This window comes from Pan paniscus, chromosome 1, assembly GCF_029289425.2.
Source record: "Pan paniscus chromosome 1, NHGRI_mPanPan1-v2.0_pri, whole genome shotgun sequence".
NCBI classification, from domain to species: Eukaryota; Metazoa; Chordata; class Mammalia; order Primates; family Hominidae; genus Pan; species Pan paniscus.
Genome location: NC_073249.2, coordinates 127,016,208 through 127,036,053, shown reverse-complemented (window position 1 = coordinate 127,036,053; position 19,846 = coordinate 127,016,208). Strand labels below are relative to the sequence as shown.

Here is a 19,846-nt window from a genome sequence, read left to right as displayed (position 1 = left end):
GATTACAGGTGCCCGCCACCATGCCCGGCTAATTTTTTGTATTTTTAGTAGAGACGGGCTTTCACTATGTTGGCCAGGCTGGTCTTGAACTCCTGACCTCGTGATCTGCCTGCCTTGGCCTCCCAAAGTGCTGGGATTACAGGCGTGAGCCACCGCGCCCAGCCACCAGTTTTGATTACTGTAGTTTTATAGTAAGTCTGGAAGTTTGGTAGCTTAAGCCTTTCAATTTTGTTTTTCTTTTTCAAAATCGTTTTGATGGTCTAGGTCCTTTGTATTTCCATATGATTTTAAAATAAGCTTGCTTGGTTTTTGTTTGTTTGTTTACCAAAAAAGCCTACAGCGATTTTGTTCAGAATTGAATTTCATCTTCAGTTAAATCTATGACAAAGGATGTGATCATCACTAGGAAAGCAGTCAGGTATTACACACTGCATTAAGTCCTTCCTTGAATCCTTGAATTCAAGTAAGATCTGATAGATCTTTTTTTGGAGACGTAGTCTTGCTCTGCCGCCAGGCTAGAGTGCAGTGGCATGATCTCGGCTCACTGCAACCTTCACCTCCCGAATTCAAGCTATTCTCCTGCCTCAGCCTCATGAGCAGATGGGACTACAGGTGCGTGCCACCACACCCAGCTAATTTTTGTAGTTTTAGTAGAGACGAGGTTTCACCATGTTGGCCGGGATGGTCTCAATCTCTTGACCTCATGATCTACCTGCCTCAGCCTCCCAAAGTGCTGGGATTACAGGCATGAGCCACTGCACCCAGCCAGGTAGATCATTTTTTTGTCTACCATGGTAATGGTGGTTGATAGTGTTCAGATTTTCTATATTCTTACTGGGTTTTCTTTTTTGTTGTTATTTTACTAATTACTGAGAAAGGTAGGGTAAAAATCTTTAATTATGACTGCACTTACCTGTTTTCCCCTTTAGTTATGTTAGTTTTTGCTTTATGTATTTTGAAGGTATGTTATTAGGCACATATGTGTTTTAAAATGGTTATATTTTTCTAATGTATTGACCCTTTTATCATGATGAAATGTCCTTCTTTGATTCCAGAAATAAATCTTATGTAACCCATTTTGGCTGATATTACTAAAGTTTCTTTAATTTTTGTAGTTATTTTTTTCATGATATATCTTTTTTTGTCCTTTTACTTTTTAACCTATATATGTCTTCATATTTAAAGTAAGTCTCCTGGAGTAATACTGAATTGCTTTAGGGAAAATATAGGGATTTTGAATTAGTTTCATTGGGGGAAGCTGGGTTAAGGGTACATATGAACTCTTGTACTATTTTTTAAACTATGTGAGTCTAAAATTATTTTAAGTCTTCATAATTGCTTGTTGCTGCATTTTTAAGATAGCTTGCTTGAAATTCTTTTCTGACTATTGCAACAACTGTGTCATCTCTGCATTGTTGTCTGTTGGTTGTCCTTACTCATCCAAGTTGAGACCTTTTTTCTGTTTGTTGGTATAATAAATATACTTACTTTGGATTGTTTCCTGAACTTTTTGCATATTATGAGACTCTGTTTCCTATTTAAATCTTCTATGTTAATAGACAGCCACTGGGGAGGGAGGAAAAGTACTGCCTCCTTGCAAACATTTGCCTTCTATAGGATAGGAATGGTCAGCAGGGCTCTGTGCCACAGTTTCTGTGGCTGTAACCCCTAGTGGGAGGGGGAAGGGCCACCACCTCTGCTCTCATTGGTTCAAGACGAGGATGGTCAGTAAAGTTCTTTCTTGCTGATTACACAGTAACCAGTTGAAAAGATTTTATTCTGAAAGACTCTTGCCTTCTCAGGCCTTTGGTTAGAGAAAGTATGTTTTTCTTGGGGCTTTTGTTGTTGTTGTTGTTCTATGCCTTTGAGCAGTTTCAGGTTTTGGGCTGCTGTAGCACCCAAAGTAGATTACATCTGTAGCAAAAAAAAATCTGTAGGGAATTCACTGCTGAGTCATCTGTCAAGATCTGATGTCTCTAGCCAATTTACCTTATTTTCTTCACCTTTCAGAGTCTTCTGGTAGTTGCTTTTTGTTTCCAATTCAAGGTTTTTGGTTGTAATTAGCAGAAAGAATAAGGTGGAGTGTGCTTATTTCATCTTGAGTCTCTTGGTTTCTGTTTTTTTTTCTTTTTTCTTTTTGGTGGCAGGTGGAGGAGAGACCTGCAGGCCCTCTCCCTTCTCCCTCTCGGTGTTTTTAAATATACTAGTTTTCATATGTTGTAATCTTATTTATTTGCCCTGTTTATTTTGTTTTTCAGGCAAATGAAGATAAAACAATGTCCGCCAACCTAAAATACGTTTCCCTGGGAATTTTGGTCTTTCAGACTACCAGTTTGGTTCTAACAATGCGTTATTCCAGAACTTTAAAAGAAGAAGGACCTCGTTATCTATCTTCTACAGCAGTGGTTGTTGCTGAACTTTTGAAGATAATGGCCTGCATTTTATTGGTCTACAAAGACAGCAGTAGGTATCTAGGTTTTTTGTTTTTAATCAATGCAATTTATTTAGTTTGCATATATATATTGGTAACTACACATTTGCACTCTTGCATTGTCGAATGGCCTAGTATGAAGAATATTTCAATATTTAAAAAATTTTCTTAAGACATTTTAAGTCTAGTAATAAAGCCATCTTATTTTAATCTGTATCATGATTCATATCTTCTGGTTAATTCTGTAAATATAAAATAGTTTCTTGCATTTATAATAATTTGAGAGTAAGAGTAAATTTTATAAATCTGTTACTGTTAGAACTTTAGAAGAATCATAATAATTTTTTTACTAATGTAAACACCTTCTGTTTTATTTGCTTTATTGATTAGTCCAGCAGTGACTAATTTTATATAGTTTTTAAAAATAGTTCTATTGAGATAATTCATGAGCCATACAATTTATGTGTTTAAAGTATATTATTTAATGGTTTTTGGTATATTTCAATTATAATGTTTTAAACCTGTGGTAAAGTATATACACATAACATAAAATTTGCCATCTTAACTATTTGTAGTGTACACTTCATTGTCATTATTTTACAGTGTTGTACAACAATGTAAATTTTTTTATCACTTTTATCTAAAATTTTTTATCTAAATTTTATCTAAAATTTTTTATCTAAATTTTATCTAAAATTTTTTATCTAAATTTTATCTAAAATTTTTTATCTAAATTTTATCTAAAATTTTTTATCTAAATTTTATCTAAAATTTTTTATCACTTTAAACAACAACTTTGTAACTGTTAAGTAATAACCCCCATTCTCCCTTACCCACAGCCCCTAGTAACCTCTAATTCACTTTCTGGCTCTATGAATTTGCCTATTCTAAATATTTCATATAAGTAGAATCATGTATTTGTCCTTTTAGGTCTGGCACTTAGCAAAATGTTTTCAAGATTTGTTCACGTTGTAACATGCATCAGAACTTTATTCCTTTTTATGGCTGAATAACATTCTATTGTATGGACGTAGCACATTTTGTTTATTCATCCATGTGTTGGTGGACACTTGGATTGTTTCCACCTTTTGGCTATTGTGAATAATGCTGGAAAGAACAATGAGTAATGCTTCAGTAGATGTACAAGTGTCTGTTCGAGTCCCTGTTTTCATTACTTTTGGGTATATATTTAGGAGTAGAATTGCTAGGTCATATGGTAATTCTACGTTTAACTTTTTAAGGAACCATCAAACTGTTTTTCACAGCAACTGGACCATTTTATATCTCCATCAACAAAGTATGAAGGTTCCTGTTTCTTCACATCTTCACCAGCACTTAATATTTTGTTTTTTTGTTTTTTTAAATAGCCATTCTAATAGGTGTGCAGTAGTTTCTCATTGTGGTTTTGACTTGTGTTTCTCTAATAACTAATGATGATGAATTTTTATGGGTTTTTTTTTTGGCTTTTTGTGTATTTTCTTTCTTTCTTTCTTTCTTTCTTTCTTTTTTTTTCGAGACTGAGTCTCACTATGTCACCTAGGCTGGAGTGCAGTGGCATGATCTTGGCTCACTGTAACCTCCACCTCCCTGGTTCAAGCAATTCTCATGCCTCAGCCTCCCGAGTAGCTGTGATTACAGGTGCATGCTACCACACCCTGCTACTTTTTGTATTTTTAGTAGAGATGGGGTTTCACCAGGTTGGCCAGGCTGGTCTTGAACTCCTGACCTCAGTTGATCTGCCCACTTCGGCCTCCCAAAGTGCTGGGATTACAGGAGTGAGGCACCACACCTGGCCCTTTTTGTGTATTTTCTTTCGAACTACATCTGACATGACTTGTTAAAAGATTGAATATGTGAAAGTCAGAAGAAAGGAGGAATCCAGCTTGAGGAATAATTGCTAGGTTTTTAGATTAAACTATTGGGTGAATGGGTGCTGCAATTAATGATATATATAAATAGATTTGGGGGGAAAATTAAAGCTGCTTTTTGCATCATATAAGTTTCAGACAGCTATAAGGCATTCCCATTGAGATGTCAAATAGTAGAGTCTATGCATATGGAGCTCAAGAATTTGTCAGTTTACATTTTGCTTTAAAGTTGAGGATTGAATGAGATAACCTAGTGTATACTAGAAGAGGAGAAGGCCAAAGGCTGAACTCTGTTGCATTCCCAATATTTAGAGATCAGATTCCACAGAAGGAATCAGCAAAAGAAGACAGAAGCAAAATAGAAAGATAAATAGAAACGTAATAGCCAAACTGAGATGGTAGTGTTTTTGCTGCTAAGGTATAGATGAGCAGAAGTATTCACTGCATTTAACATTGTGGAGCCAAAGATATCTTTGACACAAATAGTTGCATTTTAGAGAGATGTGGTGAAAATGTGGTAAAACCAACTTTTCAGTGAACCAAAGCATCTATAGACACACCATACAGAAAAACAGATTCCAGGTGGATTAAAGATTGACATTTAAAAAGCAAAACTTTATGACCTTACTATTGTGAATGATTTCAAACAACATACAAAAGGTACAAATAAGACATAAAGGAAAAAATAGATAATTTAGGGTATATTGAATTGAAAAACATCTGTAAATCAAGTCAAGTAAGAAGGCAAGTCACAAATTAAGAGAAGATATTTATATCACTTGTAACCACCAATAATTAATATCCAGAATTACAATTACTCCTACAACTCAATCAGAGTTCATAGAAACTTAATAGAAAAGGGGGCAAAGGATATAAACAGGTAATTCACAGAAGAAGAAACCTGCATGGCAGATAAATACATAAAAAGATGCTCAACTTCACTAGCAATCAAGGAAATCAGATTAAAACCACAGGACACAATTTCACTGCCCTCAAATTGGCAAAAATAAAAAGTCTTAATACCAGGAATTGGTGATTATTTAAAAATTGAATTTAAAAATTAAAAAATAATCAGGTTCGGTGCACACCTATAGTCCCAGTTATTTGGGAGGCTGAGGCAGGAGGATTGCTTAAGCTCAGGAGTTGGGATCTAGCCTGGGCAACATAGCGAGGCCCTCATCTGTAAAAATAAAATAACATAAAATTAAGGTAATATTTTAGTTTTCTTTTCTGGTAAAACTAAGAAAAAAACCTTTTGGTAACTTTTATCTTAGTTAAGAATTTTTCAACTATTATTTTGGGTTGAGGAGAGGGTGAGTACCAGGTAGCAATTTTAAAGTTTTTTTTATTTCAAAAAACTTTTCATAATCAAAGTCTTCCTATTTTATATTGAGAGAAAAAATTGTCTAAAGTATCATTATTGGTAAATAATTCTAGGGTTCCTTCGAATTAGAATAATTCTAGGCTCCTTAGAACCCTAATTCTAGGGTTCCTTAGAATTTCTCATTTTTTTGAGGAGTTTATGTATATATCTCTAAAGGATCTTTGGCCATTTTTCATGACTGTTAACCATAAGATTGGCCAGCTCAAAGTTCACTTTCAATCCCTTTCTCCCTTTCTTGGCTCTAACGTGGAGGAAATAAAGGAAAAGACTTCCCGGCTTCCTTGCAGCTATGGGTAGTTATGCAACACAATTCTGTTCAATGAGAACCAAGAAGATACCTGCTAAGCTGCTGTTTCCTCTCCTTTTTTTGCTGCCTGAAACAAGAACTAGAGATGCAGCAGTACTTTGATGACCTTGTTGCAATAATCACGTAGACAACAGATGAAAAGCATGAAGATTAAAAAGCCAAAATATATACAGTTATATGTTTTATATATAGTCATATATATATATATATATATATATATATATATGGATCTTAGAATAGTGCTTAGTTGATATTATCACATACCAGGCACATTTTGGTTTCCAAAAATTGGACATGTATTAAGATCTAATATATATATTATATATATTATATATTTATTTATTTATTTTACCATCCAGGAATTTTCTCAAGGTTATATTGCAGAAAATTTTAAAGCCTGTTATTCTACTCTAATGCAGTTATTTTGTTTTTCTGCTATGCCTTTTTTTCTAAGTATACCTCTCTTGGACATAATTTTAATAATTTACAATATGAAGAGACACAGGCTTAATTTGTAGCAGCATTGTATTAACAGGAAAGAGAGAATCCTGCTATCTCTTTGATAATCCAGCTGAACCTAGAATATTGATTTCAGCCTGTTTATCACCAGAATGGGCTGCAGTGGTTAGAGGATTTCCAACATAGATACTGGAAGGTCTTTAAAAGATAATGCTATATGAGAGATTCATGCAACCAAGAAGGGGTTGGTTCCTCATAACTCTGAAATCCTCTGGCTCCAGCTTTCTCTTTTTTTCCTCTCCTGGTTGATGGCACCTTGACCCATTAGTGGCACCACTTTGAGTTTTCTTCAGTCTCAATGTCGCAGTCAGGGTGGGAGAAGTGGAAGAATAAGCCTTCTGCCAGACCACTGGTTGGCAGCCTGTGCCAGAGCTAATCTGGTTTGTTTTCAAGCCAGTGACAGTCACATTTTTTTTTTTTTTTTGAGATGGGGATCTTGTTCTTTTGCTCAGGCTGAAGTGCAGTTATGCAATCATAGCTTGCTGCTACTTCAAACTCCTGGGCTCAGTTGATCCTCCTGCCTCAGCCTCCTGGATAGCTGGGACTACAGGTGCATGCCACAACACTCAGCTAATTAAAAAAAAATTTTTTTTTTGAGACAGGTTCTCATTATGTTTATCAAGCTGGTCTTCAACTCCTGGCTTCAAGTAATCCTCTCACTTTGACCTCCCAAGATTCTGGCATTACAGACAGGAGCCACCGTGCCCAGCCTGACAGTCACTTTTAGGAGTGGGTTCATTTGCTTCTAGCATCCACCTTCCCACTTTTCTTAGAGTCCTTTGTCCACCCCAGGGACTTTTCCCCTCCTTTCACAGCTAGACACTTTGGCACCCTTTGCAACTTGCTTGGTGCAGGGTTGCCACAAACTTTCAATTTGGAAGAAAATGCAATATTTGAAAAGTGTAATAAAATGAAGCATAATTAAATGAGGTATGCTTACAGAGAGAGAGCGCCTGGGTCCCTGAGTCTCTATAAAAGCTTTAAATCTGGACTCACCCTATGTGACACAAATCCCTATGGGTTGAACTAGTGTTAGTTGGGTTTTCTGTTGTTTGCAACCAAACCCATTCCCTAACTGATTTACCTTCTTTTAATGATTAAAGTCTTCACAATTACTAATTGGCATGAATGGCTGATGATAAACAAAATGCACAAAATACAAGTTTTTATAACATTGCTATAGTAAACTAAGAATACTTGGTTAACAAATTAAAACTTTGAGCTTTTGGCTGTCATAAATATGTGTTTGTATGTGTTTGTATATATACATATATGTAGATATACATAAGATAAATTTGATTATATATCAGAATAAAAGAATATGATTTCTTAATACATTATAATATTTAACATTTTAAAAATCAGCATCATAAAGATATATTTTAGTCCTAAAAGTATCTTGACATGTAGCTCAATTTTGTTTTTCTATAGGTTAGAAAATTGAGATCTTGAGAGCAGATATGTAACTTATTCAGAGTTACTTAATTACTGATTTTTCTCATATTATTTTCTAGAATGTAGTCTAAGAGCACTGAATCGAGTACTACATGATGAAATTCTTAATAAACCTATGGAAACACTTAAACTTGCTATTCCATCAGGGATCTATACTCTTCAGAATAATTTACTGTATGTGGCACTATCAAATCTAGATGCAGCTACTTATCAGGTACTTAAAATACATTTCTTTCTTTTTTAAAAAAACTTTTTTCTTATACATAATAATTGTATATATTTATGGGGTACATGTGATATTTTGATACATGCATCCAATGTGTAATGATCAAATCAGGGTATTTAGGATATTCATCTCCACAAACATTTATCATTTCTTTGTGTTGGGGACATTTCAGATCTTCTCTTCTAGTTATTTTGAAATTTTGAGTAAATTATTGTTAACCATAGTCACCTTACTATGCTAACACTAGAACTTATTCCTTCTCTCTAACTCAATTTTTGTACCCATTAACCAATCTTTCTTTATTCCTCCCCCTGCCCTTGTATCTTTCCCATCCTCTGGTAGCTATCATTCTGCTCTCTACTTCCATGAGACCCCCCGCTCCCTTTTTTTTTTTTTTTAGCTTCCACATGTGAGTGAAAATACGATATTTGTCTTTCTGTGTGTGCCTGGGTTGTTTCACTTAACATAATGACCTCTAGTTGCATCCATGTTGTTGCAAATGACAGGATCTCATTCTTGTTATATCTGAATAGTATTTCTTTATGCATTTATCCATTGATGGACACTTAGGTTGAGTTCATATCTTAGCTATTGTGAACAATGCTGCAATAAATACAGGGCTAGAGATATCCTTTTGATATACTGATTTCCTTTCCTTTGGATAAATACCCAGTAGTGGGATTGCTGGATTGTCTGGTAGTTCTATTTTAAGTTTTTTGAGAATGCTTTGTACTGTTTTCCATAGAGGCTGTACTAATTTACATTCTCAACAATGTACAAGAGCTCCTTTTTCTCCACATACTCACCAGCACTGGTTATTTTTTGTCTTTTTGATAATAGCTATTCTAACGGGGCAGGATGATATGTCACTGTGGTCTTGATTTGCGTTTCCCTGATGACTAGTGATGTTGAGCATTTTTTCATATACCTATTGGCTATTTGTATGTCTTCTTTTGAGAAATGTTTATTGAGGTCCTTTGCCCACTTTTTAATGGGATTATTTGTTCTTACGCTCTGGAGCTCTTTATATATTATGGATATTAGTTTCTTGTCACATGATTAGTGCAAATATTTTCTCCCATTCTACAGATTGTCTCTGTATTTTTTTCTTTGCTTTGCAGAAGCTTTTTAGTTTAATATAGTTCCATTATTCTATTTTTGTTTTCATTGCCTGTGCTTTTTTTCTTATGTATTTATTTGTATATCTTTTAAAATATGGAACACTTCATGAATTTGTTTGTCATCCTTATGCAGGGGCCATGCTAATCTTCTCTGTGTAATTCCAATTTTAGTATATGTGCTGCTGAAGCAAGCACTGCCTGTGCTTTTGAAATAACAGCCATAAAATCTGTCCTGACCAATGTCCTGAAACATTTCTCCTCTATTTTCTTCTAGTAGTAGTTTTATAGTTTTGAGTCTTATGTTTACATCTTTAATCCATTTTGGGTTTTTTTTTTATATGGTGAGAGATGGGATCTAGTGTCATTTTTCTTCATATTCATATCCAATTTTCTCAGCGTCATTTATCGAAGAGGATGTCCTTTTTCTAATGCATGCTCCTGGCACCTTCGTCAAAAATCAGTTGGCTATAAACACGTAAATGTATTTTGGGGTTCTCTATTTTGTTCCATTGGTCTTTGTGCCTGTTATTAAACAAATTCCATGCTATTTTGGTTACTATAGCCTTGTAGTATATTTGGAAGTCATAGTGTGATGCCTCTAGCTTTGTTCTTTTTGCTCAGGGTTGCTTTGGCTATTATTCAGGGTCTTTGTGGTTCCATATGAATTTTAGGATTGTTTTTTCTGTTTCTGTGAAGAGTGTCATTGGTATTTTGATGGGGATTGTCCTGAATCCGAAGATCGCTTTTGGTAATATGGTGATTTTAACAATATTAATTCTTTTAATCCACAAGCATGGGATATCTTCCCATTTGTGTCCTGTTCCATTTCTTTCATCCGTGTTTTGTAGTTTTTCTTGTAGAGATCTTTTACTTCCTTGGTTAAATTTATTCCTAGATTTTTTTTTGTAGCTATTGGAAATAAGGTTGCTTTCTTTATTTCTTTTTCAGCTAGCTTGTTATTGGTTTATGGAAATGCTACTGATTTTTGTATGTTGATTTTGTATCCTGAAACAACTGAATTTGTTTATCAGCTCTAAGAGTTTTTTTAATGGAATCTTTAGGGTCCTCTCTATATAAGATCATGTCATTTGCAAAGAGGGACAATTTGACTTCCTCTTTTCCAGTTTGGATGCCTTAAATCTCTTTTGCCCGATTTTGTTCCAGTTTTTAAAGGAAAGCCTTCCAGCTTTTCCGCATTCAGTATGATATTAGTTGTGTGTTTGTCATATATGGCCTTTATTTTGTTGATATGTTCCTAGGAATATTTTAAATTTTATCAAATGCTTTTTCTGTATCTATTGAGATGATCATAAGGTTTTTATTCTTCATTCTGTTGATATGGTGTATTACATTTATTGATTTTGCATATATGTTAAACCATCTTTGCATCCTTGGGATAAATCCTACTTGATTATGGTAAACAATCTTTTTTATGTGCTGTTGGAATTGATTTGCAAGTATTAATATTTAGTTCAGGATTTTTGGGTTCTCTGTTGTTCTGTTCAGGAATATTCAGCTATAGTATTCTTTTTTGCTGTGTGCTTGTCTGGTTGTGATATCAGGGTAATGCTGGCCTCACAGCATGAGTTAGGAAAAATTCCCTCCATTTGATTTTTTTGGAATAGTTTGAGGAGAATTGGTGTTAGTTCTTCTTTATAAGTTCAGTAGAATTCAGAATTGAAGCCGTCCAGTCCTGGACTTTTCTTTTGTGGGAGGCTTTTTAAGTGCTGATTGAATCCTGTTACTTGTTATTGGTCTGTTTAGGTTTTTAATTTCTTCTTTGTTCAATCTTGGTAGGTTGTATGAGTCCAGGAATCTATCCATTTCTTGTAGGTTTTTCAATTTGCTAATATATAGTTGTTCATAATAGTCTCTAATGATCCTGTGTAATTCTGTGGTGTCATCTGTACTGTCTCCTTTTTTGTTTATGATTTTATTTGGGTCTTTCCTCTTTTTTTCTTGGTTAGTCTAGTTTGTAGTTTATTGATTTTACTTATCTTTTCATGAAACCAATTCTTCTTTTATTTCATCCTTTGTATTTTTGTTTAGTTTCTATTTCATTTAGTTCTGCCCTGATCTTTTGTTGTTGTTGTTGTTGTTGTTTGTTTGAGACATTCTCACTTTGTTGCCCACACTGGAGTGCCATGGCGCAGTCTTAGCTTACTGCAGCCTCAACCTCCTGGGCTCAAGAAATCCTCCCACCTCAGCCTCCTGAATAGCTGAGAATATAGGCATGTGCTACCATGCCGGTTAATTTTTTTTTTTTTTGTAGAGACAGGGTCTTTTTATGTTGCCCAGGTTGGTCTTGAACTTCTGGCCTCAAGTGATCCTCCCACCTGGCCTCCCAAGGTGCTGGGATTATAGCTATGAGCCACCATGCCTGGCCTGCCCATCTTTATTATTTCTTTCCTTCTTTTAGTTTTGGTTTGGTTTGTTCTTGCTTTTCTAGCTTCTCGAGGTATATTAGGTTGTTTATGTGAATCTTTCTAATTTGTTGATGTAGGCATTTATTGCTGTAAACTTCCCTTTTGTCACTGCTTTTGCTGTATCTCATAGGTTTTGGTATGTTGTGTTTCAATTTATATTTGTTTTAAGAAATTTTTCTAGGCTGGGCACAGTGGCTCACGCCTGTAATCCCAGCACGTCGGGAGGCCAAGGCGGGTGGATTACCTGAGGTCAGGAGTTTGAGACCAGCCTGGCCAACATGGTGAAACACTGTCTCTACTAAAAATACAAAAATTGGCCAAGCATGGTGGCGGGTACCTGTAATCTCAGCTACTCAGGAGGCTGAGGTAGGAGAATTGCTTGAACCCAGGAGGCGGAGGTTGCCGTGAGCTGAGATCACACCATTGCACTCCAGCCTGGGCAACAAGATTGAAACTCCATCTCAAAAAAAAAAAAAAAAAAAAAAAGAGAAAAGGAAAAAAAGAAAATTTTCTGTTTTGGTCTGAGAAGATACTTGATATGACTTCAACTTTTAAAGATTTGTTGAGACTTATAGCCTAATATATATTCTATTCTGGAGAATGCTGCATGTGCTGATGAGAAGCATGTGCATTCTGCAACTGTTAGATGAAGTGTTTTGTGAATGTCTGGGAGTTCCATTAGGTATAAAGTGTAGTTTAAATCCTTTAATGTTTCTTTTGTTGATTTTATTTCTAGATGATATATGTGCAAAACTGAGAGTGGGGTTGTGAAGTCCCCAATTGTTACTGTATTGGAGTCTATCTCTCTCTTTAGAGCTACTAATATTTTCTTAATATATCTAGGTGCTGCAGAGTTGGGTGCATGTATATTTAGAATTGCTTTATAGTGTTGTTGAATTGATCCCTTTATCATGATATAATTACCTCTTTGTTTGTTTCTGCAGTTTTTGACCTAAAGTCTATTTTACATAAGTATAGCTATTTCTGCTCGTTTTTGGTTTCTGTTTGCATGGAATATCTCTCTATCCCTTTACTTTCGTCTGTTTGTCTTTACAGGTGAACTGCATTTCTTGTAGGTAGTGTGTAGTTAACATATGGTTTTTAAAATCCATTTTGCCAGTCCATATCTTTTATGTGGGAAATTTAATTTATTTACATTCACAGTTATTATTGGTACATGGGGATTATTCCTGTCATTTTGTCAGTTGTTTTCTGGTTGGTTTTCTGTAGTGTTAATGTTTGACTTCTTTCTTTTTGTTATTTGTGTATCTGGTTTTCCAGTGAGTTTTATGCTTTCTTGTGTTTTTATCATGGTAGATACTGGCTTTCAAGTGCAGGAGTCCTGTAAGCACTTTTTTTGTTTGTTTTTGAGGCAAGGTCTGGCTCTATCACCCAGGCTGGAGTGCAGGGGCACAGTCTCGGTTCACTGCAACTTCTGCCTCCCAGGCTCAAGCCATCTTCCCTCAGCCTCCCAAGTAGCTGGGACTACCCGTGCACACCACCATGCCTGGCTAACTTTCATATTTTTTTAGAGATGAGGTTTCGTCATGTTTCCCAGGGCTGGTCTTAAACTCCTGAGCTCAAGAGATCTGCCCGCCTTGGCCTCCCAAAGTGTGATTACAGGCACCTGGCCTAAGCATTTCTTATATGGCTGGTTTAGTGGTGATGAATTTTCTCAGTTTTTCCTTATCTAGGAAAGACTTTATCTCTCATTTTATTTTTAAAAAATTTATTTACCTATTTTTTAATTTTAAAAAAATTATTTCTACTTTTTTTTATTTTCTAAAAGACAGATGTCTTGCTATGCTTCCTAGGCTGGAGTGCAGTGGCTGTTCACAGGCACAGTTATGGTGCACTGCAGTATCAAACTCCTGGGCTCAACCTGTCCTCCTGCCTCATCCTTCCAGGTAGCTAGACCACAATCGCACTCTACCATGCCTGTGCACGCCACCATGCCCTGCTAATTTTTGTATTTTTAGTAGAGACGGGGTTTCATCATGTTGGCCAGGCTGGTCTTGAACTCCTGACCTCAAGTGATCTGCCCACCTCGGCCTCCCAAAATGCTGGGATTACAGGCATGAGCCTCCACGCCCAGCCTGCATTCATTTTTTAACAATAGTTTCACCGCCTATGGTATTTTTATCTGGCAGTTTTTCTTTCTTTCAGCACTTTGAATATATCATCTAATTCTCTCTTGGCCTATAATGTTTCTCTTTAAAAACCTGCTGCTAAGACTGATGGAGATTCCCTTATATGTAACTTGATGCTTGTCTCTTGCTGTTTTTAGGGTTCTCTCTTTGACTTTTGACTTTTGGTAGTTTGACTTTTGGTAGAAAAAAGTATATATTTTAATCTTTATTGTGGTTTTAAAACTTTATTTATTTTGTGTGGAGAAATATGGTTCTATTGATTGTTGAAACCAACAAATGTTTTTCCCCACAACTAACATATGTTTTGAGGGCATCCTTTGTGTGACATACTACATTGGGAGTGTAAGTAATACAGAGAAATTAATCAAAATAAAATGTACTTTGGTGAAGATCGTTTTGGGTTGACTCTATTTAGGCTTTTTCATTCTTTTTTCTCTTTTTTTTATGTGACTGGCTTATTTCAAAAGACCTGACTTCAAGTTCAGAAATTCTTTATTCTGTTTCATCTAGTCTAACATTGAAGCTCTTGGTTGGATTTTTTATTTCATTTATTGAATTCTTTAGTTCTATGATTTTTGTTTAGTTCTTTTTTATGATATCTCTTTGTTGAAAACCTCATTTAGATGATGAATTGTTCTCCTATTTTGTTTATATTGTCTGCTTGTGTTCTCTTGTATCTCACTAAACTTTCTAGATATCATTATGTTGAATTCTTTTCAGGCCTTTCATATTTTCTTTTCATTGGGATGTGTTACTGGAGACTTATTGTGTCCCTTTGGAGGTGTCATATTTCCTTGCCTTCTCATGTTTCTTGTTTCCTTACATTGATATCTGTGCATCTGGTATAACAATAGCTTCTTCCAGTTTTGTAGATAGCTTTCATAGGGAAAGACATTTTCCCACAGATATATGCATAATGTTGGTTGGGTAGGGTGCTTTGGCTTTGATCCCGGGTGGGTGCAGTAATATATAGTCTCTATATGATTTCTTTGGCTATAATCAATGTCAGTGGGGTCTGTCTGGTTCCTTAGTGGCTTCGACTGAAGTTGTTAGTGGAGGCTGTGGCAAGGCTTTGCTGGGGATGGGGATGCCAGGCAGGGTCCAGTGGTGGCAGTGGTGGACCAGGTATGCTGGTTCTTGGGTCCCCAAGAGGTGTATGCAGATACTAGCAGTGGTGGGTCCAGGTGGCTGGTCCTTGGGCCTCCCAGCAGCTTGTTTTAGTGCTGCTTGAGGTAGCAGTGGGCTGGGCAGGTTGGTGGGTCTTCCAGTTCTTGGGTGGCATGTGTGGCATTGGCAGTAGCAGAAGCAGCAGTAGGCCAATCTTGGTTCCCCAAGCAGTGTACATGAGTGCCAGTGGTGAAAGCATAGGGCTGAGCAATCCAATTTTCAGGCCCCAGTTTGTGTGCATGGGTGGGTGCCAGCAGTGGTAGCAACAGGTTGTGCAGGGTCAGTCGCTAGCCCCCAGGAGGCATGCGTGGGCAGTAGACAGAGCAGGCTCGTTTTCAAGTCCCTGGAGGCCTGTGCGAGCAGTGGTGGGTGGGACAGGCTTGTCCTCAGGCCCCTGGATGGTCTGCGCAGGTGCTGTCTGTGACAGGTGGGGCAGGTTGATACCCAGGCCCCTAGATTGCATGCTTGTGTATCTGCAAGAGTGGCAGTGGCTGTGGAGATAATTTTGTCTTTGCTTGCATGTTGCAACCTAATTTACAATAAGAAGGTTCAATTCATTTTGCATTATTGCCTAAAGTGTCCAGAGCTCTCTGGTACATAGTACAGATTCCTGAGACTGGCATTAACTGAAGCTTTAGATTCCAGTTCCCAGCCAGATGCAACCACCAGGCATGCTGCCATAGTCCTTAAAATACATTTCTAATAGTACTCTTAAGGAACAAACAAACAAACAAACGAACATTAATAATATTACTGTTTTCTTTTTCAGGTCACGTATCAGTTGAAAATTCTTACAACAGCATTATTTTCTGTGTCTATGCTTAGTAAAAAATTGGGTGTATACCAGTGGCTGTCCCTAGTAATTTTGATGACAGGAGTTGCTTTTGTACAGGTAACTATTCAAGATAAGTATATATTTTTATCTTTATTGTGGTTTCAAAACCTTATTTATTTTGTTTGGAGAAATATGGTTCTATTGATTGTTGAAACCAACAAATGTTTTTCCCCACAACTAACATATGTTTTGAGGGCATCCTTTATGTGACATACTACATTGGGAGTGTAAGTAATACAGAGGAATTAATCAAAATAAAATTATATTACCTACAGAAGTGAACATTCTAATTAGGGAAATAAGACACTGCATTTTAAAGAAAGTTGATTTTTGCTGGATATCTGTAGCATTTGAGATTATTAGCCACTCCCTTTTTATTTTCTATCGGCTTCACAATACCATTTTTTCCTGGTTCTTTTATCTTTCTAATGATTCCTTATTGGTTTTCCTCATAGGAATCTTTTCTGTGAGACTCCCTTTAAATACTGGGGTTGCTTGCAGGTTTGTTATTTCTTCTAAGTTATATCTTTATTTTTGGAGATTTCATCTATTCTTGGGGGGCGGTTAATTTTAATTTTTTTAAAAAAATTTATAAAGTGACGGGGTCTCACTGTGTTTCCCAGGCTAGTCTCAAACTTCTGGGCTGAAGTGATCATCCTGCCTCAGCCTCCCAAAGTGTTAGATGTGAGCCACTGCACCTGGCCTTATTATTTATTATGATTATTATTATTTTTAGTCCTCAGTGATACTTGTTCTGATGGAAGGTTTTATTAATACTTATATCCTGATAATTCCTCAGTTCATGCCATCACTTTCCCTGAAGTGTGGTATTTATATCATAAATAACTTTTTAATTTTTTTTTTTTTTTTGAGATGGAATCTTGCTCTGTCCCAGGCTGGAAGGCAGTGGTACAATCTCAGCTCACTGCAACCTCCACCTCCTGGGTTCAAGCAATTCTCCTGCCTCAGCCTTCCAAGTAGCTGGGATTACAGGTGCCTGCCACCATGCCCGGCTAATTTTTTGTATTTTTAGTAAAGATGGACTTTCACTATGTTGGCCAGGCTGGTCTCGAACTCCTGACCTCATGATCCACCCGCCTCAGCCTCCTAAAGTGCTGGGATTACAGGCGTGAGCCACTGTACCCAGCCTAATATTTTTCATATTTATTTTAAATGAGTATTACAAAAGTATAAGTGGCATATCAAATTCATATTTTCATAAATATTGCTTAGGGTAAGCTAAAGTAGGCATTGTGTCAAACAGTTAGGTATTTTAAATTAGAAAGTTATTAATAGTTCAGGTGGAACATAAGTTTGACAAAACCATGAAAATGATAGGCAAATAACTGAAGCTTCAGGAACACAGACCTATAGGATAAAGCTCAGAGTGATTAGTGTGACACACTGGACCTTCTGAAATGTACCTACAGTTCTAGACTCATTTCTGCTGCTGCATACTTCACACTCTGAATTGCTACAACTGAGCTGCTTGTAGGGGCTATTTTGCACAGCTGGGCATTTATCCATTCTTTCTCTTGTGCCTACAATGCCTTCTCCCCTTTCTTTGCCTGGCTAACTCCTACCTTTAAGACTCAGCTCAGTCTTAAAATCTGCCTCTACCAGAATATCTTCCTAACATCACAGGCATAACATTTAAACATTTGTGCCTTCTTCTGTACCACCATAGTACTTTGTACATATCTTTTCCAAAGTACTTATATTATAGTTAAATGCTCATTTATATGTCTGTTTACACTTACAACTTAAGTTCTTAGAAGGCAGCAGCTGTGTTTCACTGCTCTTCCATTCATAGTGCCTAATTAGCAAGACTTAAACAAATGATATTTGTTTTTATGTGATTGGTTGTCAACTGATTTTATATCCTGTAAGTACAGATGACTCCTGGGAAATCTTCAGGGATGATATTGGAGTTAAATTAGGTATTGAAAGGTAATAATTATAATGAAATTTGCATACTGAGTACTTATGTGCCAGGTGCCCACTTGGTACTTATCTTGTATAATCTCATGTTATACCCAACTGTTTAAGGTAGATATTATTCTTCCCAACTTTCAAAAGAGTTATTGAAGCTCAGAGAGGTTAATGAAATTGCTTATGATCCCAATCTAGTAGTGGCAGAGCCAGAACCAAATCTCCTTAAAACTTTTCACTATTTGTGTTTCAGTAGGTCGGAAACAGCAGAAAAAGCATTACATAAAAGGTATGTTAAAAAAAAAAATACAGATGTCGATCTGTGGATAAGCACAAATAAGTTAAGGAGTGGTAATAGTCTTCTTTGATTGGAACAAATAATTGACAAAGATATGGCGAGAGATGAAATTACAAAATACAGATTGGTCCTAGATTATATGTGGTCTTCAGTATTGAGCCAGGAGCTTAGGCTTGACTGCTTTTGGCTGTAAGGCCTCACTGGAGAGTTGGAAGGGAGAGAGGCATATCAGAGAAATCCTATAGGCATGCAGGACAGATTGGTGGGGAGAAAGACTGAAGGAATGGAGAGGAGTTAGAAAGCATGACAGGGACCTAAACTGTCAGGTTAATGGGATTGGAATGTCCCACAGCAGTGGTGTAAGAGTTGTTCCAAGGGAAGAATCAGTATGAGTGTTAGACCAATAAATATCATAGAGAATGGAGAGCAAGGAGATTAAGAAACTTAAGTTTGAATGGTGGCATTTTTAATAGATATAAAGGTATCAAAAGGTATGTTTGCTTTGAAGAGGTATGGGTACATTTTAATCATATTGGCTTTGAGGAGATAGTAAGTTTCTGGATAGCAGCAACTGAAAATCTTGGACTTGAGCTCAGAAGAGATGTCAGTGCTTCTGTGAATCAGCTCTCCAGGGTAGAGGGGATTCCTATAAACTATGCTGTAGAACTACACTGTCCAATAGGGTAGCCACAAGCCATATGTAGCTATTTAAATTTAATTAGTTAAAATTAAATTAAAATTTCAGTTCCTTGGTCGCACTACCGACATTTCAAGTGCTCAATAGCCACTTAAATATAGTGATGACCCTATTGAGGGTGAAGATACAGAACATTTCCATCATCCAAAGAGTCAGTTGACTAGAATAAATAAAGATTGGAGGAGAGAACACGGAAAAGAGCAGGTTGTTTCAAGAGGTAAGGAATGAATAGTCAGTAGTGTTAATTCTCTGGTGAAAGCAAGCTGAATAGAGAATGAACAATTTTATTATTAAAAATTAGTTAACATATTGATTGAAAAGTCTTTGGTCACTATGAAAAGTACAGTTTCAGAAGGAAAAATGGTTTTAAGAAGTCCAGCTAGTTTGGGCATGGTGGCTCACACCCACAATCCTAGCACTTTGGGAGGCCAAGGCAGGCAAATTGCTTGAGCCCAGGAGTTTGAGACCATCCTGGGCAACATGGCAGAACCCTGTCTCTACAAAAAATACAGAAATTAGCTGGGTGTGGTTGTGTGCACCTGTAGTCCCAGCTACTGGGGAGGCTAAGGTGGATCACCTGAGCCCAGGGAGGTTGAGGCTGCAGTGAGCTGTTATCATGCACTGCACTCCAGCCTGGGTGACAAAGTGAGACCATGTCTCAAAAAAAGAAGTCCAGCTAGTAGAAGATCAAACTGAGGAGGGAAGAAATAGATGCAAAAGAAAATTTAACAGTAGTTACAGGATATCAGTTGATTAGATTAAGGGTAACATCTAAGCCATAGGGTACTATCCCTGGTGCAATGATCCTGGAGTCCCTTCCAACACATTTCGTTTCCAGTGTCTTGTACTCAGAGTTTTCCTTCCCTGTCTGATGGACGGTCTTTTCCTGACAGTGTTTGGGGTGGGGGGTTCACCTCCCAACAGCTTCCCTTTATTATGCTTGATTTAGAACACTACTTTCCAGCTGATCTCTACTTTTGCTGACACAGCAGAGGGGATGTGAGATTCTCATTCTTTCTTCTACCTGTAT

The 19,846-nt window shown here is 36.7% G+C and overlaps 1 protein-coding gene and 1 non-coding gene across 7 annotated transcripts in view; one reads left to right on the top strand and one right to left on the bottom strand.

The window, feature by feature from the left end:
- SLC35A3 (solute carrier family 35 member A3) overlaps positions 1-19,846 on the top strand; it is a 76,854-nt gene that overhangs the window by 28,580 nt on the left and 28,428 nt on the right. For all 6 annotated transcript variants that reach the window (XM_063599828.1, XM_057302861.2, XM_055115658.2 and 3 more), the window contains exons 2-4: positions 2,259-2,463; positions 8,024-8,178; positions 15,824-15,946. In XM_063599828.1, coding sequence (XP_063455898.1) covers positions 2,277-2,463; positions 8,024-8,178; positions 15,824-15,946 — 465 coding nt within the window. In that variant the 5' untranslated portion in view covers positions 2,259-2,276. The remainder of the gene's footprint in view (positions 1-2,258; positions 2,464-8,023; positions 8,179-15,823; positions 15,947-19,846) is intronic.
- Positions 9,400-9,506, bottom strand: LOC112438263 (U6 spliceosomal RNA). Its single transcript, XR_003026716.1, has one exon. It is a non-coding gene; the product is annotated as a U6 spliceosomal RNA (small nuclear RNA).